The sequence below is a fragment of the Daphnia pulex genome, chromosome 10 (genome assembly GCF_021134715.1).
Source record: "Daphnia pulex isolate KAP4 chromosome 10, ASM2113471v1".
NCBI classification, from domain to species: Eukaryota; Metazoa; Arthropoda; class Branchiopoda; order Diplostraca; family Daphniidae; genus Daphnia; species Daphnia pulex.
Window position 1 is genome coordinate 16,151,864 of NC_060026.1, and position 26,714 is coordinate 16,178,577.

Sequence of the window (26,714 nt, forward strand, 5' to 3'; positions counted from 1 at the left end):
AATTTCCTAGAAGGATGGAACGATACGCATAATGCTCTTCCTTATTTGATCGCCCAAAGCTGTGGGTTTTTTTTTTTGTAAAAGGGAAAGCACATCATCAAATTCATCCTCGGGGAAGGTGAATCTTCCGTTTGGAATGAAGGTGGCTGCCACCATGCCCTGTAGGCAGCAGACGCATGTACATGTATGGCTCCTTTGCTTTTGCAAACTTTAGTTCAGTAGGAAAACCGGTTCCAGCAACACTCTCTTCTCCTAGGAAAGGAAAGCGTCAAAACCACAAAACAGAAAAACAAAAGACGAAAGACACGCCTCCCTGATTTCTTCACTCCAAAAATAAAATCACAACCAGGATTTTGCATTGTTCAAGTCAGTGCAGTCCGACGTACAGTTCGAGTCGGCCGTCATCTCAGTCACTCGTTGGCTGTCGACTCACGCTGGCTGGGTCTCGTTTTTCAAAAGTGATTCTGCATTACGCAATGCTCATTAGTTACAAAGTGCCAAAATTTGTGTGAACTTGTGGGAAAACAATCATTAAGAAAAGCTGGTAAAACCAAACAGTAAAATTCTTCAGTCACTTACTACAAAGAGTTACTCAATCGGTTTTTCCCCTGACTCGCTTTGACTCTCGCCAATCCCTCACGGATATCGTCGACCTACAAAAAGGCCAACATGCAAAATAAGTGAAATTTGTTTCCTTGTTACTTTTTCATCCTCTTTAGTTAGAGGGGAAATTTCTTAATTCGCGTAGTGCCTTCAACTGAGAACAATGTGTCCGGTGCTCAAAGTGTTAACCATCGTGATATTGGCTTTTGGCAGGCAGGGCCATGCTATTGAATTGAACAAAAATAATGGAATTATGTTTCCCAATCAACCGGAACAAATCGTCAACGTTACCACCAACATCACAATCACTTGCGTGTTTATCCACACGGCCGAAATTCTTTGGACATTACCTAAACTCTCGACAGAGTCGGCGGTATGAAAATGAAACAATTACGACGCAAAGACATGGATACCCTTAATTATTAATAGTTTCCGATATTGGAATATTTCTAGATTGAAAGACGAAACAACCGGACCACTTACACGACTTTTACCAACGAGACGGAAGGACAGACGTACACCTACTCTACGATGACGCTGGCCAAGGCTAAAATTGAAGACACTGGATCGTACAAGTGTCACCTGAAACCATTCCCTGACCTTCAAGTTGTGCAATACATCTACGTTTACGGTGAGTTCAGAATTTAAAATGTTTTTGACAAGTTACACTGATGATATTTCGCTACTGGTTGACACAGACAAAAGGAAACTTGTGTTTGACGGCGCAGGGGTGGAAAAAAATATTGTAAAGCACGGCCAAAGGGCTGAAATTCCCTGCAAAGTGACCCATCCGGATGTTCGTGTTACACTGAAACGCAGCAACCTGATTACCGTCGAACCTTTATCCAAGGTGCGTTGAAACAAATAATAGAATCGTGGCCCACTGCTAACACATCCCGATTATTTGTACAGGAGGAACTACAACAGGATTTATTAACTGTTCCAAATACCAAATGGGAATTTGATAAGCAAACGGGACTGACGCTGAATAAGGCCAAATTAAGCGACTACGGCAGTTACGAATGCCAAGGGACACTAGGAAAAGCCACTTCGAAAATGTTATTCAACATCGTTGTTAAAGGTGATTATAACTTATATCTTTTCACTGACCTACATGTGCCTTTAACTTAATTTCATTTTGTTTCATTTGAGCAGACGGAATTGAATTGACAAGGGACGGGGATGATGGTCTAGTGCTGGAAGGAAATAACATCACGTTAATCTGCCGGGCATACTTGTTTTCTTTTCCACCCAAATGGGCGTATTATAGAACGAATAACGATACCCACCCAATCTACATCGATGAAACTAACCCACCACCCGAGCTCGGTAAGTAAAAAGATAAATGAAGAACAAAGCGAATTCCGTAACACTTATTTTTCTTGATATTCTATTGACAGATGGTATGACAATAGTGACGGAAAATTCTACTATTAGAGGAGAAATTCAACAAAATTACAAGAGCTTTTTGGAATTGAGAAACGTGAGCAGGAATTCCCCAACAACATTTCAGTGCATGGATGGAAACATCAATGCTACTCGGACATCAGTTAAAGAGGCGCCGATATTTTCTTTCAACGTTTTAGGTATTAATTAAGACACAACAATATATTTAGTTTGGCGGCTGAGAATAGCAGAAGAAAGTTCTAACAATTTCAAATTTCATCCGCAGTACCTCAGACGCCATTTATTGTCGACCCAAACAATTCAACAATTTTTCTGGTCAAGGACCAGCAATTGATTTTGAAGTGTGAAGGATACGGACTACCCCAGCCCACATTTCAATGGATCAAGGTAAATGTTTCATTTAAAAAAAGTGAAATTAAATTATCATCTACACAGTTGCTTGACAGGATGGCATCATTGTAAGCGGAAATGACATCACTTCAACGACGAGCAATTTGTCTTTTTTAACACTGCATGGAATTCCCGGCGAAAACGGAACTTACGCCTGTCGATTAAACAACAGTCAACACGAAACTTTCAAATATTTCACCGTCAAATTCGCTGAAGAGTCTCAGCTGTCGGCCATTATTATCAGCGTGGTCATCGTTTTGGCAGTTGTTCTTATCGCTGCCATTGGCCTCAGCATCAAATTGTATCGCGACAAGGTTTTTACTCTACTAAAAGTTTCATTATAATTTCATTTATGAAATCTAATTCATTTGTTTCAACAGAAAATGAACTTGTTTCCAGGGGCGCAAGCTCTGCTCAGAGGAAACCCCAACGAAATGAATGACGATTTGAGTTTGGATGACCAAATTGAAATATTGCCGTACGATAGACGATGGGAATTCCCAAGAAATCGACTGAAACTCGGTATGTTAAATGCTAAAATATCTCGCCGATTGTCTAACATCTGTCACTAATAAATGCAGGTGTACAGCTGGGAGCTGGATGTTTCGGCCGAGTCGTCAAAGCAGAGGCCGTCGGAGTCAAAGACTCGGAGGAAAACGTCAAAACGGTGGCCGTCAAAATGGTTCGCTCCCAAACCAACGCCGCTGCTCTCGAGGCTTTGGTCAGTGAATTGAAAATTATGATTTACTTGGGAGCGCATTTGAACGTAGTCAATTTACTGGGGGCCTGCACCAAAACCCTAATAAGAGGTACAATACTACTTCTTAATACAATTTTGGTTAAAAAAAATAAATACGAATAAGATTATATTTCGCTGCTATAGGAGAACTATTTGTTATAGTCGAGTACTGCCGATTTGGCAATTTGCAAACGTACTTGATCAATCACCGAAATAATTTTGTCAACCAAGTCGACGAACTTGGCAATGTCTTGTCGGATGCGGAAATGCAGGAAAAGAACAGTGCAAGCATTAAAAGGTTCTGTTTTCCCCGTTACTTTACGTAAATATTTTTATAACTTTAATTTTACATTTAGAAAAGAATGTGCAATCGATGGAGACAAGTTTAAAGATCAAGAGAAACCGGAATCAGTGAGATACGTCATACAACGAACCAGATCGCAATCGGTTAATTCCAACCCAACAGTCGATGACGTAAACTTGACAGGTGAGTTGTTGTCTCAATTCGAAACATTTTACAAGGGCTGGTTATTCTCTTTGAATAATTCCAATAGATAAATTTAATTGATGCTCAATTCTTAATGGAAATTATAGACTCGATGACAGATGAATGTGAGCAGCCTGTGTCGTTCGGAGTTTGCCAAGAAGACCCCGATACCAAATTCCATGGACTGACCATGTCCACAGCAGATTTAATTTCTTGGTCATTCCAAATTGCCCGGGGAATGGATTATTTGACCAGCAAAAAAGTGAGTTTATATCACTGTAGCTTAACGAGTTGAACATAATTTTGCATGTTAAATGTTACTCGTATTAAAGGTTCTACATGGGGATTTAGCGGCTCGTAATGTTCTCCTGGCCGACGATGGAGTGGCAAAAGTTGCCGATTTCGGTATGGCCCGTAAAATGTATTACGAAGGCAACTACCAACAAACAGGGCAGGTAAATCATTAAGAATTAATGGGTAACTTGCATGCAGTATCTTGTTTAACGATATGGCTCAAATGATTTTAACACAGAAATTGATGCCAATCAAATGGATGGCCATTGAATCCTTGACGGATCGAATCTTTTCCACCCAGTCTGATGTTTGGTCGTACGGTGTCCTCCTCTGGGAAATATTTACCCTGGGAAAAGTCCCCTACCCAGGTGAGTCTTAAACACTAGCAAAATTCCATTTAACTGTGATTTTCATTGATTGCTATTTTCAAATCTTTTTTTTACAAGGATTGGAAGGTAACCATCAACTCGTCCGCCAGCTGGAAAAAGGATACCGGATGGAGAAACCTGATTTCGCACCCAATTACATGGGCGAAATTATGGCCAGCTGCTGGAAAGCGGATCCGAAAGAGAGGCCATCCTTCAGCGAAATGGAGCAAATAATCAGCAGCCAAATGGAGTCGACAGTCAGCGACCACTATTTAAATTTAAATAGTTCGTACGAAAAGCTCAATCAATTGAAAGTCAACGCCTCTCCTACCGAACCTTTGGGACTTGCCAAAGCGCTGGACACCAAAGAGAAAGTTGGAAAAAGGAACTCGTTAAACTCGATACTGTCACGGAAAAACACCCAAACAAAAACTGATTCAAAGAGGTTTAGCCTACCAAATAGCAGTGGACAAGCGGAATCTAATCAAGAATCGAAAAATGGGCATGGTAACGTCAACCGAACTGAGAGTTTTATCAATCGCATAACACGCAGAGGATTTCGTTTTCATCAAGACTTTGCTGAGGTGACTTAAAAATTACTGAATTGTTTTCTCATTCAATTTTTTAAATTTGATTTCTTCTTTCAGATATTTGTTTAGTTTACTTTGACCGTCCCATCGCATCCCAGGAAACAAATGAAATGGAATAGCGAATCGCTAGGACCCTTCAGACCTGTACTGTATTAGACCCTCAGGTTTTATCTGGACATTACCAAAAGTTGTTTCGGTCCAAGTAAAAGCCCATTTGTTGCCAAATCGCTCTGATTTTATCGCTATCTTACATGTGCTTTCAAACTTAACGTGTGTATATCCCAGAGCGACATTTTACATAATAAAAACTAATTTCGCTTTTTAAAATATGTAGACGTTAAAAAGTTTCCGGGGCAATGGCAAAATTGGCAGGACAATGATCTCGAGCCAGTCGATTGTAGTCCTGCGTCGAATTCTTGTAAATCGGCTGGTCTTTGCTCAACTTGTTCCAAATGTGAACTCCGATCACTTTCTCAGTCAACCAATCGGATAGCGTATCCGTTTCGTTGGCCATTCGCCGGATGAACAATTCATTCATCTTGGAATAATGAACTGGATGGAATGACGATGTCGGCAGAACATTAAATCCCCGACATGTGACGTAATCCATCGACGTTAGATTGCCAACGTTGCACCAATTTTGCAAGACGCGTAAAATCATAGAAGGACCGTTGTGTCCCCAAACATCTGGTCTGTTCAAAAATAAAATCGCTTTAAGATTTTTGAACAGCTCCTGATAAAGCCAAACATTACTAAAAAAGCAACTTACTTAAAGTTGATGATAAAGTCTTTGATGGCCAGTTGAATTACAGGGTTATTTAAATCCGCATGGATCACATCGTTATTGATATCGTTTCCATCCTGAGCGGCAACAAAATTGCGATAGTACGTAACGGGTCGCACGGAAATGATGTCGAGATCGAAATAATATCCGCCGTATTTGGACAGAGTCAGCAAACGAAGTCCATTACTCAAATTGTTGACGTAAAATCCATTTCTCCAATCGGAACAGTGATACCAATGCTCTAGCGCTGTTCCGGCCATGTAATCATCCAAATTGATGCTGATTAGGTGGACGTTGTTGTACTTTTTCTCGAGTTCCTGCACAGTGTCTAGACTGGTGTTGATTTTGACGTTGACGAAAAGGACGTAGACCGTCAGGTTTGGGTTGTGCAAGGCAAGTGACTCGACCGCGCAAGCCTGTCGAACGCTCAAGCCACCGCTGCCAGAGGTTTCAATAAAAAAGGCCCTGTCACGATTGAAATTCGCTGGATCGCTTTCAAGTTCAGGAATCGAAGGCTCCGGTTCCGTACAAGTAAAAGTGCAATTTTTGCGACCGCAAATGTCTTCTTGCTGATTTGCTGACAGACAACAAGTTGCTCGATCAACTGTCATCGTCAGAGAGCCATGCAAATCTGTCTGAATGTGAAAAATTAAAAATCAGAAAATTGAATTCTAACCCATTGCGATAGTTTGAGCTACTTGTCTGTAGTAATTGTTGTGCCACTGAATAAAAATGATGAAATAGATAGCGCAGCTAGACAAAATCAAGAACTTTATAACGGGCCACACGAGAATAAGTTGACGGCTGGAGCACCTGGTCAAGCGATTGATATTCCAGTGGCAAATGACTTCTCCCGGAGAACCGTCTGTTTTGCTACTGGAAGCCACCATGTTTCAACTAACCTTTCTACGCAATGTCCAGCTTTGATTTGAAAGCCGTGTAGTTGAAATAAGACCCTTTTGTAACAGCTAAGAAATATTGACTTTTTCTTTCCTTGGAGGACGCGACACCAATCTGCATTAAGTAACACGAACCCGTGAACCCTCCCGAGACATTCAAATGAAAGAAAAAGGTTTTAATGTAAAAAATCTAATCTATCAGCTATCCCACCTGAGGCTTTGTTAATTGCTATTTTATTTGTTTGTCAAATTGATAAGCATTGGTCTTCAGCCATCGGCTATATTTCATGTCGCCGTTTGCGATTGCTTTTTCCTAAAACGAATAAATCAAACGGAACCTAATTGCCAAATTCCTTATTCATACGATAAAAACTGTTAACAACAAAATTATATCAATTCATAAAGTCGGTGCAATGAAAAGGAAAGAATGATTTTCACGGTAGCATGTCAAATCCCCGGTGGCTATTGCAGAGTCAACGACTTGACGATTGCACCACTTTATTTTAAAAAACGGAAAATCGAAGCAGGTATATTGTGTCCCCATACGCCCATGAGCAATATCAAACGCAGGATTGACAAATCAATTCAGAGCTGAATTTAACAAGCGTCTAGTGTGCTTGAAACGATTGACAAAGCTGCCAATCAATGACAATTCAAACGTTTCAACAGCAAACAAAAACACAAAAATTTACTTTTACCGATTGGCAAATAGTGCGTCCACTGAAAAAAGGTGTCAAAATATAGCCGCGCGACAAAAGTATAGTTAGGCAACCTTCACGTCACAATAGCGAACTTATCGCCGATCTTTTCGTACAAAACGACAAGAGACAATTTCAAAAGGGTCTTGTTCATCAGATGCTTATTCTTGATATGAATGAAATGATTTGATGTTCTAAAAGTATTACCCAGAGCAACGTCTTGTTCGTTGTTGAATGGAAAGGTGTATACAAAAATCTATGGTATAGGTCGTGGTAGACCCTTCACTCTCACCAAGTTTGTTTTAAAATCAAACCGTAGAATAGAAATGAGACAACTACTATTGATTGGATGACCCTTGTTCCCCTTCAAATCCTGTTTATAGTAAACTTGATTCCTCATCAGGTTCATTGCCCCTCTGTCAGTCCCCCGTTGAAGACCAGTTGACTAATTTGGCCGTCTGCACTGTTATGGCATTTCTTTTTCTTTAAAGACGATCATATTTGGAGCTCATCCCAAAGAAGGCAGTGGAGAAAGTCGTAAAAAGATCCCTTATTTGGTTGTATATCTATTGCCATCTGCCATCTTTCGTTGCCAATGAATCAAAAGTGAAAATTTATTCATTTTGTTTTTCAAGTCTCGCTTAACAAATTAGAATATTTGGGAAATCATTTTAGTACAGAAGAGGTAAAAGTTGTCAAGCCCATCAAAAATGATTTTACCCTAACGTCCAATTTTAATGGGGTGGTTGTGACAGGGCAATTAAGGTAACCGGTTGGGAGACAAAAACCGTTACATCAGACGGACTTTAATCATCGATTCGAATTCGAACAACGCAACAACAGGGTTTGACTCAGGCAGTAAGCTTGAAATAATAAACACGATGATCAACAAAAAAATCAACAAGGGAAAGGCTAAAAAGAGAAAAGGAGGGGCTTGGGCCTGGGCTTCAATAAACGACCAATTCTACCTTTATCCATCGACAACAAATTGAAAACTAAGCATCTCTGAATGAACAATTCTTTCATCTTATGAAAAATGAGCTGGATGGAACGACGATAATATTCAAATGTTAAGACAGTGTCGCAAAAAAACGATTCAAATTGACAAAATCATGGCTAAACAAGAGAAACAGTTATGCGGCAGTGTCACAACAACACCAGCGTAATTCAAATGTGGACGGATCAAAATAAAATAAAAAGACAATCGCAAGACTTAAGTCCCAAAAAGAAAAGGCGCCAAAAGCTGATCGATCGATTTAAACTTATTTGTCCATCGATAACAAATCTAAAACTGAGCTGTGCAATAATCATGGGCAAAGCTTTAGTTTTTCGACAATGCCTCTAAAAGGATGATTCAAATTTAAAAACAAAACCCTGACTAAACCGTAAAAACAGGAATTCGACAGTATAGCAAAAACAGTGGTCTAACACTCAGAGGCAAATTATTCAAAGTCAACAAGCCTGAAATAAAATACGACGGCCAATCAGAAACTCTCACAACTCACACGACCACGTGGAAAAGACAAAAAGGAAAAAAGGTGCGAAATCAGCTGAGCTTCAGCCATCGATCGATTCGATCATTATCCATCGCTAATCAATAAAAAAAAACTGAGCTATGCAATCCGCAATCTCAAATGGCAAATGAATTAAAATATTTCCTACCTTGAAATTTGAAATCAGCGGTCGTCGTCGAGACAGCCGGACGTTGGATTGGGCCCAGATCCAACTCGCAGTCCTAGTTCCAGCTGCGTCCATTCTGGATTGGGGAAGGCCCTTGATCTTGTAGGTGATGGACGATATCACAGGTGACGAAATGGCCACGAAGCTTCCCGCCAGGCAGATTTTTCGATGGCCGACTTCACCGTCACGATGTTCACCGATCCCTGTCCCAAGTCCAACATCACAATGGAGATTTCAATGTTCGACAAATTGTCAGTTTTAACACGATAAGGATCAGTTCACTTGATCACGCCACGTTATGATCATCCATCGCGAAAAATTCATTTCGCGATTCCAAAGTTGGCCGGTTTCAGCTCAATTCCACCAGCAAACATTCCAATCTGCACGCCTCTAGGAAACTGATAAGAATGATAGGGTTAGTGACAATAATGTCCTTGAAGAACAAAAGATCGCGGTTAAAAAAAAGGAGGATAGGCTTACAAAAAAGAAAAATGGCCGCCATTTCGGCGCGAAATGTTGCCCTCTACCGGAGGAAATTCAACCTTTTTGTATTTCAGGATGAAATGGGTTTCAGCAACATATGGAAGAAAGAATCACAAACGGATGAAGCAAAGATGTGGCTGTCTTCTTCAATCCAAAAATAAAACCAGGAACATATCAGCTTGATTTCTCCCTCATTAAATATTTATTGCGTCGGTTTGTGGTTTAATTTTAATTTCGAATATTAATCCAAGGGAGGAAGTCAAAAGGGAATGTGTATCGCTAGCACTGCAGCCCTTCAGGTCCTTTACACCAGGTTTTAGCTTTATCTCAACTAACCGCACTCGTCACCACTGTTATCAAATGTCCTAGTTACATCTCTTCAGTACATTCACCTCAAACGCCGTGATTCATCTCTAAACTGACATTTTACATAACAATAACAAATTTGAATTAAATTAAAATGTGTTACTGAATGCGCGAAATGAATTACGGCAAATTTCAATATCCCGATCTTTGCTATAATTACCTTGTCGTAACGAAAGGAGCAATAACCCGTCTCCTATAGGAAATGGTAAGAACCACAAAACTGGATAAGTAAAACAATATGGCTAATAAATCTAGACTTTTATTCAAAAATAAGAAAACAGAACCTTCTAGACTTTTCCTTTGTTGAAGTTATTCCCCTTTCACGTACAGTTCAAGTCGGTCGTGGCCTCGGTGCCTTTTGGGCTGCCGACTCTCGTTGACTCGCATTGGTGTTGGGTTTTCCAATAGTGATTCTGTATTATTTGCGCAATAACCATTAGTTTCAAATTTGTGAGAAAATAATAATTAAGAAAAGCTCATAAAACTAGTAAGATTCAACAGAAAACAGTTACCCAATCGGTTTTTCCCCTCACTCGCTTCGACTCTCGCCCATCCCTCACGCTCGCATCCTCAACCTATAAAAGAGGCAACATGCCAAATGAAATAAATTTCTTCTAGTTGCCTTTCCACAGCCTCTTCGGTTTGCGGGGAATTCCTAAACGGTGCCCAAGGGGTTGCTGACTCTGGCGATTCACTTGACCGGAAAAAGACCTGGGAAAACAAACAAACAAAAATAAGACAAATTAGGAAAGATCCGGAATATTTTGAAGAGGAAATTTCGGGAAACCCCCACAATAAAAACTTCCGGAAATCTGGGCAAAATTTAGATCGGCAATAGGCAACTCCTCACGTAGTGCCAGTGTTGTCCTTCAACCGGGAACAATGGGTCCGCTTTTCAAAGTGTTAACAACCATCGTGTTGTTGGCTGTTGGCAGACAAGGCCATGCATTTGAATTGAAAAAAAATAAAGGAACTATGTTTCCCGATCAACCGGAACAAATCGTCAACGCTACCACCAACATCACAATCACTTGCGTGTTTATCCACAATACCGAAATTCACTGGACATTACCCAAACTCCCTTCAGATGTGGCGGTAGGGAAGAAAACAATTTGAAAAAGATTGGGAAACCCTTTTTCTAACAGTTATTTCTCATCTTTGAATATAATTTCTAGCTCCAAATACGAAACAACCGTACAACTTTCACTCACTTTTCGAACGCAACTCACATCGCCTCTACGCTGACGATAACAAATGCCAGGGTTACAGACACGGGGCTGTACAAGTGTTGCCTCAAACCGTTTCCTGAAGTTAACGTACAGCAGCACGTCTACGTTTACGGTAAGTCTAAATTCAAAAGAAAAAGAGTTTTATTGATTTGTTGCTGTTGTTATTGGATGATACAGACAGAAAGAATCTTGTGTTCAACAGCGATGGTGGTGACAAATTTACTGTGAAGCATGGACGAAGGGCTGAAATTCCCTGCAAACCAACCCATCCGGATGTCCGTGTCACACTGAAACGCAACAACCTGCTTGCCGTCGAAATTTTATCCAAGGTGAGTTCTAACCAAAAAATAGACCTCATCGAATAAATGCATTTCGATATTCCCTGTAGGAAGAAGTACAAAAGGATTTATTAACTGTTCCAAATACCAAATGGGAATTTGATAAGCATACGGGATTAACGCTGAATAAGGCCAAGTTAAGCGACTACGGGAGGTACGATTGCCATGGGACACTGGGAAAAACCACCTCGAAAATATCATTCACTGTCGTTGTTACAGGTTATTATAACTTATATCTTTTCACTGACCTACATTTGTCTTTAACTTAATTTCATTTGGTTTAATTTGAATAGACGGAATTGAATTGACAAGGGACGGGGATGATGGTCCAGTGCTGGAAGGAAATAACATCACGTTAATCTGCCGGGCTTACTTGTTTTCTTTACCACCCAAATGGGCGTTTTATAAAACGAATAACGATACCCACCCAATCTACATCGATAAAACTAACCCCCAGCTCGGTAAGTAAGAGGACAGAACAAACCGAATTCCGTAAAATTCACTCTTCTCGATATTCTATTGACAGACGGTATGACAATAATGACGGAAAATTCCACTCTGAAAGGAGAATTTCAAAAAATGTACAAGAGCTATTTGAAATTGAGGAATGTGAACAAGAATTCCCCAACAACATTTCAGTGCATGGATGGAAACATGAACGCTACTCGGACATCGGTTGGAAGGGCACCGATATTGTCCTTCAATGTTTCAGGTATTTCCACCTAATTGGTTTAACTTGAGGGTTGTGAAGGGCATCACTATATTAATTGTTAATTTCTACCGTAGTGCCTCAGACGCCATTTATTGTCGACCCAAACAATTCAACAATTTTTCTGGTCAAGGACCAGCAGTCGAGTTTGAGGTGCGACGGATACGGAAAACCCCAGCCCACATTTCAATGGATCAAGGTCAAAATTTAATTTTGAAAAATCTGAAATTAGCTAGGTTGTCATCCGATATCATCTATTCAATCAAAATATTTGACAGGATGGAGTCGTCAAAACTGGGGATGACATTTTATCAAGTGGCAATTCCTCCGTGTTGAAACTGCACGGAATTCCCGGCGAAAACGGAACTTACGCCTGCCGATTGCACAACAGTCGACATGAAACATTCAAATTTTTCACAGTCAAATTTGCTGAAGAGTCTCAGCTGTCGACCGTTATTATCATCATTGTCATAATTTCGGCAGTTGTTCTCATCGCTGCCATTAGCCTCAGCATCAAATTGTATCGTGACAAGGTTTTTACTGAAATCAACATCTTCGTTACAGTTTCATTTTTAAAATTCAATTGGTTACGTCCATTTTAACAGAAACTGAACTTGTTTCCCGGGGCGGAAGCTCTACTTAAAGGAAAGCCAAACGAAATGAACGACGATTTGAGTTTGGATGACCAAATTGAAATATTGCCGTACGATAGACGATGGGAATTCCCAAGGAACCGGTTGAAACTCGGTAAGTTACTACTAAAATATCTCGCCGATTGTCTAACATCTATCACTTAAAAATGCAGGTGTACAACTGGGAGCTGGATGTTTCGGTCGAGTCGTCAAAGCCGAGGCTGTCGGAGTCAAAGACTCGGAGGAAAATGTTCAAACGGTAGCCGTTAAAATGATCAAGTCGCAAACCAACGTCGCTGCTCTCGAGGCTTTGGTCAGTGAATTAAAAATTATGATTTACTTGGGAGGGCATTTGAATATAGTCAATTTACTGGGGGCCTGCACCAAAACCCTCGTAAGAAGTACGTCTTTTTTTTTACGATATTGGTTCAAAAAGAATATGAATAAGTGGATAATTCGTTGTTGCAGGAGAACTATTTGTGATAGTCGAGTACTGCCGATTTGGCAATTTGCAAACGTACTTGATCAACCACCGAAATAATTTTGTCAACCAAGTCGACGAACTTGGCAATCTCTTGTCTGATGCGGAAATACAGGAAATGAACAGTGCAAGCATAAAAAGGTTCTGTTATTCCCGTATTTTTACTTTCCGTATTAATAATTTTGCAACTTCCTTTTACTATTAGAAAAGAGTGTCCAATCGATGGTGACAAGGTAAAAGTTAAAGAAAAACCGGAAACAGACAGATACGTAAAACAAAGAACCAGATCGCAACCGGATAATTCCAACCCAACAGTCGACGATGTTAACCTGGCAGGTAAGTCCAAATTCTAAACATTTTACCGAATAAGAGCTAAATTTAAGCTCAATTCTTATTCGCATTTATTTTGACAGATGAATGTGAGCAGCCTGTGTCTTTCGGGGTTTGCCAGGAAGACCCCCTGGAAGACCCCAATACCAAATTACATGGACTGATCATGTCCACAGCGGATTTAATCTCTTGGTCATTCCAAATTGCCAGGGGAATGGATTACTTGGCCAGTAAAAAGGTGAATTCATATTACTGTAGATCCTGTTCTTAACTAGCTGAAAATAATTTACATGTTTCATGTTTACTCGTATTACAAAGGTTCTACATGGGGATTTAGCGGCTCGTAATGTTCTCCTGGCTGATGACGGGGTGGCAAAAGTTGCCGATTTTGGTATGTCTCGTAAAATGTATTACGAAGGAAATTATAAACAGTCGGGACAGGTAAATCTGATAGAACTGAATTACTTGTCTGCAGTATCTTGCTTAACGATATGGCTTATTTTATTTTAAAACAGAAATTGATGCCGATCAAATGGATGGCAATTGAATCCTTGACAGATCGAATCTTTTCCACCCAGTCTGATGTTTGGTCGTACGGTGTTCTCCTCTGGGAAATCTTTACCCTGGGAAAAGTCCCCTATCCAGGTGAGTCTTAAACACTAGCAAAACCCATTTAACTATAATTCTCATTGCTCGCTCTTTTCATATCTTTTGGATTGGAAGGATTGGAAGGTAATCATCAACTCGTCCGCCAACTGGAAAAAGGATATCGGATGGAGAAACCCGCTTATGCACCCAATTACATTGGCGAAATTATGTCCAGCTGCTGGAAAGCGGATCCGAAAGAGAGGCCATCCTTTAGCGAAATGGAGGAAATGATCAGCAGCGAAATGGAGTCGACAGTCAGCGACCACTATTTAAATTTAAATAGTTCGTACGAAAAGCTAAACGAATTAAAAGTCAACGCTTCTTCCACCGAACCTTTGGGACTTGCCAAAGTGCTGGATTCAAAGGAGAAAGTCGGGAAAAGGCATTCGATATTTTCACGCATAATCACCCAAACGAAAGTTGATCCCAAGAAACTCAGCTCAAGAAATAGTTCCGGACAAGTGGAATCAAATAAAGAATCGAAAAATTTGCCATGCAACGTCAACAGTAATACGAAAAGTCTCATCAGTCAAATAAAACGCCGAGGATTTAGTTTTCATCAAGACTTTGCCGAGGTGACTTAAAGTCAACCAAGTTTGTTTCTCTACTATTCTCTTGATGGTTAGGTTTCTTTCAGAGTTTTGTTTAGTCGACCACCACCTTCCCTCCGCATCCAAGGAAGGAAGAAATTTGATGGCGAATCGCTTTGGTTTTTTTAATCTGTAACGTTGCGTGTTGGACGACACTTGACACAATAAAAATTAAATTTTCTCGTGACGCATATGGCATATTCCAATAATCCCATCCTGTTTGATGTTCTACTCTCAAACGAAATGATTAACTCTAATGTCGATTTTTACCTGTTGATGATAATTCTAACACTTATTGATTTAATGTAACAGGTGAAACAAACTTGAATAAATAACATTGTAGGTGTGTCCCATTATTTGTTCAAATTGATTTTTCATTTTCCGTCCACCAAGAGAAGCAGATTTCCGATTTGGTCATGGCATCTACAGCTAGGGGAAAACCTTCTTCCATTGTAATTCAAAATGAGTTGACCAACGCCATTAAGTCAGCAATCAAAAGATGTCGCTAGAAAAGTTGCCTAGCAAACATCCAAGTGGTAAGTCAGAACAATGTACAGCCCATAAGGTGCCGGTGTGGCTGTCCCTTGGTCATAAAAGTTTTTAGTTGCACTTTACTTGAAGTGTTTAAGTTAAGATATTTCGGAATTTGATTGATTACCCACAGAAAAAGTTGTGAGGTACAAAACAGGCCTGAATTTAACCCTAACTGAGTCAATCAAAACGGCAAAAGAAAACAGTGAGCCGTCTAGCTCAGGAATTATCGTAATTAATACCATTTGACGATTTATAACGAACGCCAACACACAGTCAGAAAGGAAGAATAAAGAGTTAAATGTTTCCTACTTTTTTAAAGCCTGGGAAGTACAACCAGGCATCCACAAGTGCTCCATTTGCAGAAAAGTTGAATTAAGGAAAAAGGGCCTCACACTCGTGAATACACCCACACTCACATGGGCATACACGAGGTGAGTTTTTCCAATCAAACTGGATGCTGTTCATCTAAACAAAAAATTAAAGTTGTGTTACAAAAAAATATTGACAGGAAAAACAAGGAAAAGTTGCAAATGAGGCAGTGGGTAAACCGTAAACCCAAATTTTTAATAAATGGGAGAAATCAAGGATTACGTGCATTTTAGCATGCATCATTAAGACATCTAGCAGGTCACTGAATTAAAAGTAATACAAATCATAACACAAATTACTGAGATTGTTGACGATGTTAGGTCAGTACCAGCAGAAGCAAAACCTCCATAGTGTTGTAATGATGGCTGGATCAGGCCTCAAATCTGCACAAAGGAAAATAGGAAAAGGTTACTTAAGTTTTACATCATAGTACAAATAAACTTCCATGCATCGACATGGGGCTTGCATGATCAATGCTTGGCAGGAAGCAACATTTCACAAATTTAGAACCATGTTAACTCTTCTATTTTAGCTCCCATTATGATTCCATTAATCCATTTGCATACTTAGTTTTATTTACCCGCCAAACAGCTTGGAGGGGAGAGCTGCGACACACTGGACTGAGTTCACACGACGACCACATTTTTGTAATTTCAGCCACCATTTTTAGATTTCTGCATTATTTTTCTTGCACGATTCCCTAGAGTGATCGAAAACAAAATGATCGAAACCGTTTTCTTTTAATAATCTTAAACTCCGTCTCTTCTTCGCATGCTTCTTCGAAACTTGTTAACAAAGACAAAGCAGACGACACTAATCTTTTCATTCTTAACTTAAGATATCGATAGAAATGATTACAAATCGACCCTCTAAATTCAAACTGCTCAAAATCGATCAAAGCAGTTTTCTCATCCGAGCTGAAGGGATCGGAATTATTTTATTAATTTAACTTCGCCTCATCAAGTTATACTGAGCCCCCCTACCACACTTAAGATAAAAGTAAAGATTTGCACGAAACCCCCGTAGAGAATAATTAAAAACCGCCTCAATAAAAGTATAAGACCCTCCAGGAGACCCTCTGGGCTTCCAAGAGGGTCGTGCGAGCTTCTTACGAGAGCAAGATCGAATGCTTGATATGTGTGTAATCAGAATCAAGGACGATGATAACCTCGGGTCTGACTTCTAATGTATTATTTGGAATGGAATTTATATAGTTGTATGACTAGTCCTTAAGACTTTAGGCTATCATTAGAAAGTCGCCCATCAGACATCAAAGCTCGATCGACTCCAGTACAGCTCGCATTTGTAATTCATGTATTGGCATATCACTACCTGTGGTTTGATATACGTGCTTCTCTGCAGATCGTCACCTTTATTATTTTTATTTAAATGGTCGTGAAGTGATACACCGACCCCACCGACAGTGATAGGCCTAATCACAAGTGCTGATTGTTGATTCATTTTGTTTTGTGGTGTAAATCGCTTAACCGTTTCGATATTATGAAAAATCACTTGTGTAAGTTACCTGATGTTCGGTCAGTGCTACTGGCCGTCTTCAAGATGATTTTCATCTGTTTTTTACTGACATTATTATTCATTTACACACTGGACGATGGCGCAAGAAGAAAATTCACGACTTTATTTCTTTTCCGAGAGGGACTAGTCTTCATAAATACCAGCACGACGTCATCCGAGTATGTAACTGTTGGACGCTGTTATACCGACTTATTCGGTTTGGTGTTTTAATTATTATACTTTTAATTTTACAGTTATTATGAGAGTGAATTGCCAGTCTGCAGAGGAAACCTTCTCGACCAGCGAGAATATCGTTACGTCAGAGAGACGGGAAATTCTTACGATGCCAACCGGTTGATGCACTCAATAATAAATAAGGGATCAGCATGTCGACTGTTGCATTACACACCTCAACGACTAGTCTCCTGTTTCGATCATCTTCATTATTTCGTCCACAATAAAACGGAAATAAGCGGAAGTGGTGATTCCAAGTTACATTTCGTGTTCTTGGGGGATTCCAGAATCCGACATCAATTCTACAATTTCGTTAGGGTAAATTACACTAATAAATATAGCGCAAACAGTTTCAAATGATGCAACTTTTAATACAAATTTCTCCTTTAATTCAGCTGATTCCTGATTTTGGGAGTCAAGTGTGGCCTATTGAAATCCCACCGGCTTTTCACGGCGACATTGAAATCACCAGCGACATCATGAGACTTGGACTTTCGTTTCAATGGCGACCGCTCATCAACGAAACCGTCATAGAGACGATACGGCAATGGGCAACTCACGAAAATGAACGGCCTTATTTCGTTTTCCTAGGTCGATAATTTGTCTAAACAGATTCAGTTGTTATACACCGAAAATTGTAACTTCAGTTATTACGTCAAAGGCATGGCAGTCCACCACATGATGAAAGAAAACGGCGGCAATTTCAAATCCTACCAAGAGAACCTGATGCAACTCGCTCCGATCCTTGGCCAGTTGGCAAATGTCACCCGGGTGGTTTGGCTGAACCAGTACCCATCAGTCGATTCCAATGCATGGATCAATGACATCAACACCGTCATCTTTTCCGAGAAGATACACAGCTACAACAGAGCCATTCGCCAAATCCTAGAGTGAGTTTGCCGCAGAGTTTCCACATAATTTTCTTTAAATGAATCAAACGAATTTTATTTGATATCGCTCAATAACAGGAAGGAAAACATTCCTATATGGGATTCCAGTAATCCACTGGGTGAGGAGTACGTTCGTGCTTGCGCCACACTCAAACGCGACGAGATATTCAACTCCAATGGCCGCCCTTGCCTGTTCAAAGATGTGACATACTACGACTGTGACGACTACATACACACGGGTTATTCGGCCCTTTCGCAGGCCACTCAACTTCTTTTCAACGACATTTGCAACAGTCATGTGAATTCAATTAACCAGTCAAACACAAAAATATAACACAAGCCTATAGGTATAAAGATTTAATGTATATAGGCTATTAAAAGGTGAACTTAAGAATAAATATTAAAGGTGCGTCCTAAAGTAACATTTAAATTTATTGCATTTTCCCGCCAACCACGACATCTAGAGGTGATGTCGTGGCCTTTGTCGATTTCAATTCGAAATGAGATGCAAATGGTGCGATTAAAGGCTCTGTCTTTCACGAAAAGTGCCAACACAATTATCAGCAGCGGTCGAATAAATTTAGTCGCAAAAGGAAGCGCAACCCCAAATTGCTTAGGGCGCCCATTTCCATACCATCAACGGTAAAGGCAATATTCCCTTTAACATTATTATCCATTGCACGCTCCAACACGGATGAGTCCGTTGCCCATCAGCTATTGCGTTTCTATTGTTTTGCCGGATTTGAATTTCGTCCTTTGACTCGCCAACATCAACTTGCTTTGTGATCCGGTCCAGCTGGATTAAATTAATTGATTAATTCGCACAAGATGCATCGATTTCATTTCAAGAGAATGGGACTATCCGCCGCTGGATTATTCCTCACTTCTGCCGTTTTCCTTTACTGGAATGAAATGAACAACCAGCAGCTTATATTCAATCAACCCAAACCATTAAGTCAACAATCTGAAGAGGTCACTGGAAAAATAGCCGCAAATGTCAATATGGTAAGTCTAAAAATCAATAGTTCATCTAAGCGGAATTATTGATGAATTTTGTTAACTTATAGAAAATGACAACAATCAAAAGTACAACAGTGAAACAGCTGGAGACTCTCAAAATCGTCCTGTACTGGAACACATTTTTTAATCAAACGGACATGACGTTCGGATTCGGCCGGCAGCCGTTCATCGACGCCGGATGTGAAATCAGCAACTGCATCGCCACCAACGACCGCAGTTTATTCAATCGCAGCGACGGGGTCATCATTCACGCCGGCGATTATTTAGAACACGACCTGCCGGCTTATCGATTACCGCATCAGCGGTTCATTTTCAACAACTACGAAACACTTCCGGGCGGCAATGGGCTTCCGTGTTTTTCACGTCCGCATTTCTACAACTGGACGATGACTCACAGGCGGGACTCGGATGTTTATGTCAACAGGCACTACGGTGCCCTCAGACGGCGCAAAGATAAGGAAATTGTCAACCAACTTCCACCCAAATTAACGGCCGGACAACGTCCACCAAAACCGGAAGATTTGTTCACTCGAAAATATCCGGAATTGGCCAAAAGGACAAAGTTGGTGGCCTGGTTCAATTCGCATTGCCCAACTCACAGCCAACGGGAAGATTACGTCAAGAAATTGGCCGAATTTATTCCGGTGGATATTTACGGCAAATGCGGATCGCTCGAATGTTTGCCACGAAACGATCCTCGTTGCGATACAAAAGTCCTGGTGAATTATCGATTTTATTTGGCGGCTGAGAATTCCCTGTGCCCCGATTACGTCACGGAAAAGTTTTATCGGGCGCTGATGAACGACATCGTCCCCGTCGTTTTCGGCGGAGCCGATTACGCCCAATACGCCCCGCCCAATTCTTACGTCAACATTGCCGATTTCAAATCGCCAAAGCAACTGGCCGAGTACCTGCTCCTCCTGGCCAACAACGACGCCCTGTACAGCAAATATTTCGACTGGAAAAAAGATTACGAAGTGATCAATCGACCACTGGACGGCTGGTGCGATTTGTGCGCTAAATTAAACGACGAGTCCCTACCCAGAAAGAGTTACAGCAACATCGGCATGTGGTGGTACGATCTAGTCCCTTGTTATGCGGGTACAACGTATTTAAACTCGATTCAATCTTTTTCAACCGTGTAAAAGTCTTTTATATACGCTGATATTACCGACGAGTTCTCTTGCCAAATACAATACTGTTTCCTCTATCATTTCATTCCTTATTTTTATTTAGAATAGTATTAAAAAATGGTATTTGCATGAAGAAAAAGAACGACGTGAGTGTTTGCCTGTTTGGCTGATGCCCTTGGAATATTTGATTAGTCAATTCTTTACGTCCAACAGCGACTGAAATAGGAATAATTGAAAGTTACCTGAAGTTACCTTAAAATCATCGAGCTGGTGTTAGTGATCTTTGTGTAGATAAAGATAACGTCTTCCATCACAGTCTCTACCTGTTATGGAAAATAACAAACAGCAGGTTCGCACATTTCAAACAATGTGAATAATAATAATTCGCCATCAGATTTGACGTTTGATAAAAACCCCATGCCTAGCACCTTGACATTGACACGTTTTGCTCATTAGAATTTCAATTGAACTGCGGGTGTAAAAAAAAAAAGAATAAACCTGTGTTTTTCCCATCTCAACTTTTCTTTTTACCTTGCGAAATGGGTTCCTATATTTCTACGCATTGCGTTTATCTTTTAAAACAATCGCGATAATAGTGCCTACCGCATTCCAGCACCAGGGACTCATTTAAACTTTTATAGCCTTTGATGACATGCAGATTGTAAAGCGATTAGTGCGCTCATCTTACAACCGGTAAGATTCTAAGATTTTTAAAAAATCTACTAGTCATATGAGGATTTTACACGTTAGTATCAGAATGAAATAAGGACGACAATTTTTCTGAAAGTGAAAGAAACAAATGTTTCACATCAGATGACTGGACAAAGGTACAACAGATGTTTTGGGTTTTTGTATACAAATTTAGTCTATAGCATACAGAAAAGGTATGACGTTGCTTCCCTAACCTTCGTTCCGGAACAAAAAAAAAGAGAAAAAGATTTTTCGAATGTGTCACTGTGGGCGGGGTACACGATTTTGGCTTCTTTTGTGCAAATCATCTTTTTTAACCAAGGACTTTTCTATTTTTGACACGGGGAAGATAATGGATTACATCCACTGCCACATCAAATCTTATTCCATTTTCTTATCTGGAAATTTTATTCATCAAGGGTCAATAACCTCAGAGAAAACGAAAGAAATAAAATTTGAATAAAGACAGAAATGAGAAAAGCGCATCCTTTCATGGTTGATAAACTGTTGACAAACGCGTTGCTTCTAATTCTATTTCTAATCTTTTTGAGCATCGAGGACATTGCTGATAGGAATGTTGCTGTGAAACGAGGTAGAGGTTACACCCGTGTCTGAAATTGTACATAAATTCAAGGGGCGTGGTTCGTCTTTACTCTTTAGCGTAACTCATTTTTATTTCAATATAGAGGAGAAGGTGAATAGTTTCACGACGGTCATTTTTAAATATTTTCTTGTCGAATATCGGCTCAACTAGATGGTATCGAAGTGTGGCCCGCAAGGAAAGACGAGCCTGGATAGCAGGGCAATTTGCGGACCCACCACTCGGCCACATCCTCGTAACTTTTGATTTGCGATTGGGAATTTGGATCGTTGAGTTTGGCGCACAGGTCGCACCATCCCTTTTTGGGCGAGCGGACGACGGCGTAGTGTTTCTTCCACTGGAAATATTCCACGTACAGGGCCTCGTTGCTGGCCAGCAGCTTCAAATAGGCCGCCAAGTCTTTGGGCGAGGCGAAATCGGCCATGTTGATGAACGAGTGCGGAGGGGCGTAGTCCGTGTAATCCGCACCGCCGTAGACGATGGGCACAATGTCGTTGGTCAAGGCCCGGTAGAATTTCTCGCTGATGTAATCCGGACACAGGGAATTCTCGGCCGCCAAATAGAATTTGTAATCGTCCAGCAAACTCTCGCAGCGGTGGCTGTTGCGCGGAAGACATTCCATCGTTCCGCATTTGCCGTAAATGTCCACCTGGACGAAATTGGCCAATTCCTTGACGTAATCTTCGCGTTGGCTGTGCGTCGGGCAGTGGGAGGCGAACCAGGCCACCATCTTGGTCCGGTTGGCCAAATGCGGATACTTCCGGTTCAGCAGGACGGCCGGATTGGCCGGAAGAGTGTCGGGCGGCAATTCATCCGGCAACTGGGCGGGAAGGGTCCAATATTTGGGGGCAATGGCGCCGTAAGGTTCGGCCACGTAAACGTCCGAGTCCCTCCGGTGTGTCATCGTCCAGTTGAAATAATGCGGAGTGTATTGGCTCGAGGGCAAACATTTCCCGACGCAAGGGACGGACGTGTTGGGAATCGTCTCGTACAGGAAGAAAATGAAGCGCTGGTGCGGATGCCGATGAGCCGGAAGGTCTCGACTATTCACCTGCAGCGCGTGAAAGATGACGGCGTCGCTTTGATTGAGAAGTTTCCGATCGGCAGTTGCAATGCAATTGGTCACTTTGCATCCGAATTTGATGAACGGATCCTGTCCCAATCCGACTGTGAAATCTGTCCGGTTGTAGTACGGAGTCCAGAACAAAATCGTCTTAAGTGCTGAATTATCCGATTCCTCTTTCACAATCAATGGATCCAGTTGCCGGATTCCTTCTTCGCTCTGTGTTTTGGTTTGAAATAAGAGCCGATTGTTGTTACTGAATATTTAAATAATGGAATACAATCTTATACCTGAGCAATAACGTGATTGGAATGAATGACATCAGTGCTGCTGCTGCTGTTATCCGATCGTGATTTGCTGATGGCCGTGACTACCAAGTAGCACATGGCAACGAAGCCGACGCCATTGTAAACGGTGTAGAATCGGGTTGGAAGGGATCGTCCCACAAGAGCCGCCACTCGCTGAATAATTTTGATCCAAAGTTTCAATTTGAATTTCCGCTTCGATTTGGCCATTTCAGCAACTTTTCACTCAATCGCACGTCTCCCAGTAGCTGACGTGTTGCAGCGGAGAAACTGGCAGCGACTGATGCCGTTCCACAACTCGTCCCTTTTCGGCTTTTCCTTTTCCATCACATTGGATATTAAACAAAAGAATCTGAGCTGCTGCTGCTGCATGCTTCCAGCTGTTGTAAACCATCTGCAGTTATCCGGGAATGCCGTTAGATTCAAGTTAATAACATAATAGTAAAATAAATCGTGAAAAAAAAAAACTTTTATCTTCGCGCAGGACAAGCGGAAGGAATTCCGTGAGAAAGTGCTGGAATGGAGTCGTAACTAAAAAAGGCCAACGTCTAGCGATCAGTTCGATGGATGTGAACGATGTGAGAATCCAACTCTCTGCACATGTTTACATCACAAAAAAAGAACCGAGTGAAGATAGCAGATGAGCAGCAGGTCTGATTTGAGCGTCGCCTTTTTGTATGACGATGCGGTAGTCCACATGTTCGGAAAACGTCTGTTGGTTATTACACGGCTGCCCAGTGGGTGCATCACCAACCGGATGGCCTCGAGATTCCAGCATATGCCGTGCGCGCGGACTCATTTTTATATTCGTTCCACCTGTCGTTTTTCGGCTGGTCGAAATTGACGACACAATGAGATATGATTATTTGTTTAACTTTCTTTTTTTTTTTAAGGATTTGTTTCTATTAGCTAAAAGCGATAGCAGACGACAAGATTCGCTAACCACATGCAGATTTTAAAAATTATATTATTTCCTTTTTAGATTTGCCATTATTTTGTGCCTCTGGTGGGCGTCATTTAGAGTTGATGCCGAGTTGATGATGCCATTTTCCATTCTAATGTTAGGCAACTTCCGTCTGATTCTGTTGCTAGGAGACCACATCGAGATATAATGGGCGAGTCTCTTCATTGATAAGCGACAGCTATGGACGATAAGGATCAGATTGACGAGGTGGTGAACGACAGCCGTCAGCTAATGGACGATAAGCGTTACACTTTTTCCTACAGTGGTAAAAGCAGCAGACACAGCAAGAGCTTGCACGGTTGTATAGTGTCTTTTCACTAGATAGAACTGCCGAACTTTGCTGGCAAGATGAGATCTCGAATCAAACTCTGCGCTTCTTCTTGTTTGTCCACTGCTGAGAATAGCAAATCTTTGATTGGTGCATTTGTGGCACGACAGAATAAGCCGAGGAAAATCCTTTTCTGCCTCTGCTTATTCATCTGCTTCAGTTACGTAATGCTGGTCGTCGTCAACAAACGGGCATTAGGTAGGTTCTCCTCCGCTTATATTATGGACAGCATTCGATCTATTAACTCGTCGTGATGTTTTAATGTGATGAAAAAAATAAAACCATCAAAATAGGCCTACTAACAAACATTTTGCATCAAAGTTGCAGACACCCAGCGGGGAGTCCATTTGTTATTCTATCCGTTTTTATCGCAAAACTATATTCAATTGAATTTAGATTTATGATAATTATTATATCTGCTCGGGAATTTGATTCATTTGTTAAGCTGTTTAAAATTATGTTTTAATGTGTTGTAAGTTTTATTCACTAATTGTTTGTTTGTATATCCAGAACAACTTACGTTCGCTATCCAACACCTGGCGTTGGCGGAATTTGAAAATGGGTCTGCAGCAGGTGAACGTAATGTGATGACCGGCGAACGGCGGTACGGGTTGGTGGAAAGATATGAGCAGGAAAAAATGGAAGATGAGGCTTACCCTCCATTCAAACGAATTCTATTCTGGAATGCCGTATAAACTATAATATGATCAATGAGATCAGAAATCCTATATTAGACGACACGTCAATAAAATCACGATTTTGATTTTAGTATTGGGAAGTCCCCGATTTCCGGCTGGGACTCGGCCGCGACGCCTTCCGCAAATGGGGTTGTCCCGTCTGGCAATGCGAAACGTCGACCGATCGAACGGACGTCCAGGACTATGACGCCGTCATCTTCCACATGCGAGGCAGTTGGAATCCCAACGACTTGCCCCATCGTCGATCACCTCAGCAGCGCTACGTTTTCTGGAATTTAGAATCAGCAGAATGGCGAGAATATTTGGACACGAGTCAATTGGGCAACTTTTTCAACTGGACCTTGACTTATCGATGGGACTCGGACATGGTCATGCCGTATGGTTATGTGAGACCCACTGGGAAGGTCCCCCTTCATCCGAGTGAGGACCAATTGAAGCAATTAATGTCCGTTCAAAAAGTGAATTATGCGGCTGGGAAGACGAAAATGGCGGCCTGGATGGTTTCAAGTTGCATTTCACATAGCAGAAGACATGAAATGGTCAAAATCCTTCAGAAATACATTCAAGTTGATGTTTACGGTGGTTGCGGAACTCTCGAGTGTCCAAAGGAGGTGGGCGTTGACAACTCGAGTGAAGAGTGTCGAGAGATGGTCGGCCAAAATTACAAATTCTATTTCGCCCTGGAGAATTCACTTTGTCGTGACTACATCAGTGAAAAGTAAACGAAATTATTAATTGGGTTTTATTCGTTGGAAAAGAAAAGAATTTAATCGATTTGAATTTGAAGGTTTTTCGGGATGCTCCAACGCCCAGTGATCCCGGTCGTTTTTGGTCTTCACAATCACTACGACCAGATGGCGCCACCGCATTCCTTCATCAACGCGGCAAAATTTGAAAATATGACGCAATTGGCCAATTACCTGATCCTCCTGGACAGGAACGACACGCTGTACAATGAGTACTTTTGGTGGAAGCCTCATTTTGAATCCCGCTACAAGCAAAAGGACGTCAACATCGGCATGTGTCACCTGTGCGCCTCTTTACACAACAAAGACATGCCAGCGAAAACTTATCCGAACATGACTGACTGGTGGGAAAAGCAATCGTACTGTGTAGCCTCACCTCCAATTTCATGACATGATAATTCCATTTCTTGCCTGTCGCCAGATGACTAAATAAAATCAAGTAGATTGAAACTTCCTCGTTGCAACTGTCTGTACGTTGAATTCTATAGAAATAAGGTCCTCTTCTATAATCGAAGGTGAAAGATGTCGTCCAGTCCGTTTGTTAACGATGTTAAAGAGACTATAATCAGCAATGTTTATCTTTGCTGAGCATCAGTCTTCCGCTGCCGATGAGTTTCGTCGTCGGATAAAACAAATTGCGCGAGAAAGTGGAACAATCAAACTCAAAATAAGGCCAACGTCAATAGCGATGATTTCAGTTTGGACGACGAAGATTCCAAATTTGAACGTCTCCCCGGCCGTGTACATTTGCAAGACGATGCTGATGCGTTCAGCTTGTTGCTGGGAAACGTCTGCATGCTTCTGTGCCGTTCCCTTTTCTCTTTGATCGCATGCACGCGGCTGTGCACGAAACAGCCGGACGAGTCCAGCAGAGAGAAG

The 26,714-nt window shown here is 41.2% G+C and overlaps 8 protein-coding genes across 10 annotated transcripts; 6 read left to right on the top strand and 2 right to left on the bottom strand.

Moving 5' to 3' along the window:
• The first annotated feature begins 212 nt into the window (after positions 1–212).
• LOC124204067 (vascular endothelial growth factor receptor 1-like) lies at positions 213–5,205 on the top strand. Of its 2 annotated transcripts, none has more exons than XM_046601072.1 (17): positions 213–976; positions 1,057–1,234; positions 1,302–1,453; positions 1,516–1,684; positions 1,759–1,932; positions 2,004–2,189; positions 2,276–2,397; positions 2,457–2,714; positions 2,781–2,922; positions 2,982–3,209; positions 3,284–3,437; positions 3,496–3,626; positions 3,734–3,888; positions 3,959–4,081; positions 4,159–4,288; positions 4,367–4,872; positions 4,936–5,205. In XM_046601072.1, the coding sequence occupies exons 1-17, from the start codon at positions 767–769 to the stop codon at positions 4,945–4,947; spliced, it is 3,030 nt and encodes a 1,009-aa protein (XP_046457028.1). In that variant the 5' UTR covers positions 213–766; the 3' UTR covers positions 4,948–5,205. The 2 variants fall into 2 exon arrangements, with proteins under 2 accessions (XP_046457028.1, XP_046457029.1); XM_046601073.1 differs by having other exon boundaries at positions 273–976; positions 3,746–3,888.
• Positions 5,136–16,033, bottom strand: LOC124204068 (lactosylceramide 4-alpha-galactosyltransferase-like). 2 transcript variants are annotated; one of them, XM_046601075.1, is made up of 8 exons: positions 15,948–16,033; positions 15,589–15,744; positions 10,301–10,499; positions 10,073–10,201; positions 9,949–9,981; positions 8,922–9,337; positions 5,648–6,297; positions 5,136–5,570 (listed from the first exon to the last, which is right to left on the bottom strand). In XM_046601075.1, exons 6-8 carry the CDS (start codon positions 9,012–9,014, stop codon positions 5,216–5,218), a joined length of 1,098 nt encoding a protein of 365 aa, XP_046457031.1. In that variant the 5' UTR covers positions 9,015–9,337; positions 9,949–9,981; positions 10,073–10,201; positions 10,301–10,499; positions 15,589–15,744; positions 15,948–16,033; the 3' UTR covers positions 5,136–5,215. The 2 variants fall into 2 exon arrangements, with proteins under 2 accessions (XP_046457031.1, XP_046457030.1); XM_046601074.1 differs by lacking the exons at positions 8,922–9,337; positions 9,949–9,981; positions 10,073–10,201; ... (1 more) ...; positions 15,589–15,744; positions 15,948–16,033 and adding an exon at positions 6,361–6,684.
• LOC124203562 (vascular endothelial growth factor receptor 2-like) lies at positions 10,493–13,671 on the top strand. The gene is made up of 13 exons (XM_046600234.1): positions 10,493–10,883; positions 10,964–11,129; positions 11,195–11,346; positions 11,406–11,574; positions 11,649–11,816; positions 11,882–12,067; positions 12,142–12,263; positions 12,343–12,597; positions 12,670–12,811; positions 12,870–13,097; positions 13,165–13,318; positions 13,383–13,509; positions 13,591–13,671. The coding sequence occupies exons 1-13, from the start codon at positions 10,671–10,673 to the stop codon at positions 13,669–13,671; spliced, it is 2,163 nt and encodes a 720-aa protein (XP_046456190.1). The 5' UTR covers positions 10,493–10,670.
• LOC124204069 (mast/stem cell growth factor receptor kita-like) lies at positions 13,594–15,101 on the top strand. The gene is made up of 5 exons (XM_046601076.1): positions 13,594–13,745; positions 13,826–13,948; positions 14,023–14,152; positions 14,231–14,730; positions 14,793–15,101. Exons 1-5 carry the CDS (start codon positions 13,674–13,676, stop codon positions 14,802–14,804), a joined length of 837 nt encoding a protein of 278 aa, XP_046457032.1. The 5' UTR covers positions 13,594–13,673; the 3' UTR covers positions 14,805–15,101.
• A 1,086-nt stretch (positions 16,034–17,119) lies between the features above and the next one.
• On the top strand, positions 17,120–18,621 carry LOC124203563 (N-acetylneuraminate 9-O-acetyltransferase-like). Its single transcript, XM_046600236.1, has 5 exons — positions 17,120–17,342; positions 17,418–17,715; positions 17,793–17,988; positions 18,059–18,287; positions 18,366–18,621. Exons 1-5 carry the CDS (start codon positions 17,149–17,151, stop codon positions 18,619–18,621), a joined length of 1,173 nt encoding a protein of 390 aa, XP_046456192.1. The 5' UTR covers positions 17,120–17,148.
• Positions 18,622–19,040: 419 nt separating this feature from the next.
• On the top strand, positions 19,041–20,498 carry LOC124204041 (alpha-(1,3)-fucosyltransferase C-like). Its single transcript, XM_046601048.1, has 2 exons — positions 19,041–19,292; positions 19,355–20,498. The coding sequence occupies exons 1-2, from the start codon at positions 19,116–19,118 to the stop codon at positions 20,450–20,452; spliced, it is 1,275 nt and encodes a 424-aa protein (XP_046457004.1). The 5' UTR covers positions 19,041–19,115; the 3' UTR covers positions 20,453–20,498.
• A 1,274-nt stretch (positions 20,499–21,772) lies between these two features.
• On the bottom strand, positions 21,773–23,382 carry LOC124204039 (alpha-(1,3)-fucosyltransferase C-like). The gene is made up of 2 exons (XM_046601046.1): positions 23,085–23,382; positions 21,773–23,013 (listed from the first exon to the last, which is right to left on the bottom strand). Exons 1-2 carry the CDS (start codon positions 23,307–23,309, stop codon positions 21,877–21,879), a joined length of 1,362 nt encoding a protein of 453 aa, XP_046457002.1. The 5' UTR covers positions 23,310–23,382; the 3' UTR covers positions 21,773–21,876.
• Positions 23,383–24,265: 883 nt separating this feature from the next.
• On the top strand, positions 24,266–26,285 carry LOC124204043 (alpha-(1,3)-fucosyltransferase C-like). The gene is made up of 4 exons (XM_046601050.1): positions 24,266–24,589; positions 24,902–25,080; positions 25,161–25,807; positions 25,877–26,285. Exons 1-4 carry the CDS (start codon positions 24,412–24,414, stop codon positions 26,223–26,225), a joined length of 1,353 nt encoding a protein of 450 aa, XP_046457006.1. The 5' UTR covers positions 24,266–24,411; the 3' UTR covers positions 26,226–26,285.
• The last annotated feature ends 429 nt before the right edge of the window (positions 26,286–26,714 follow it).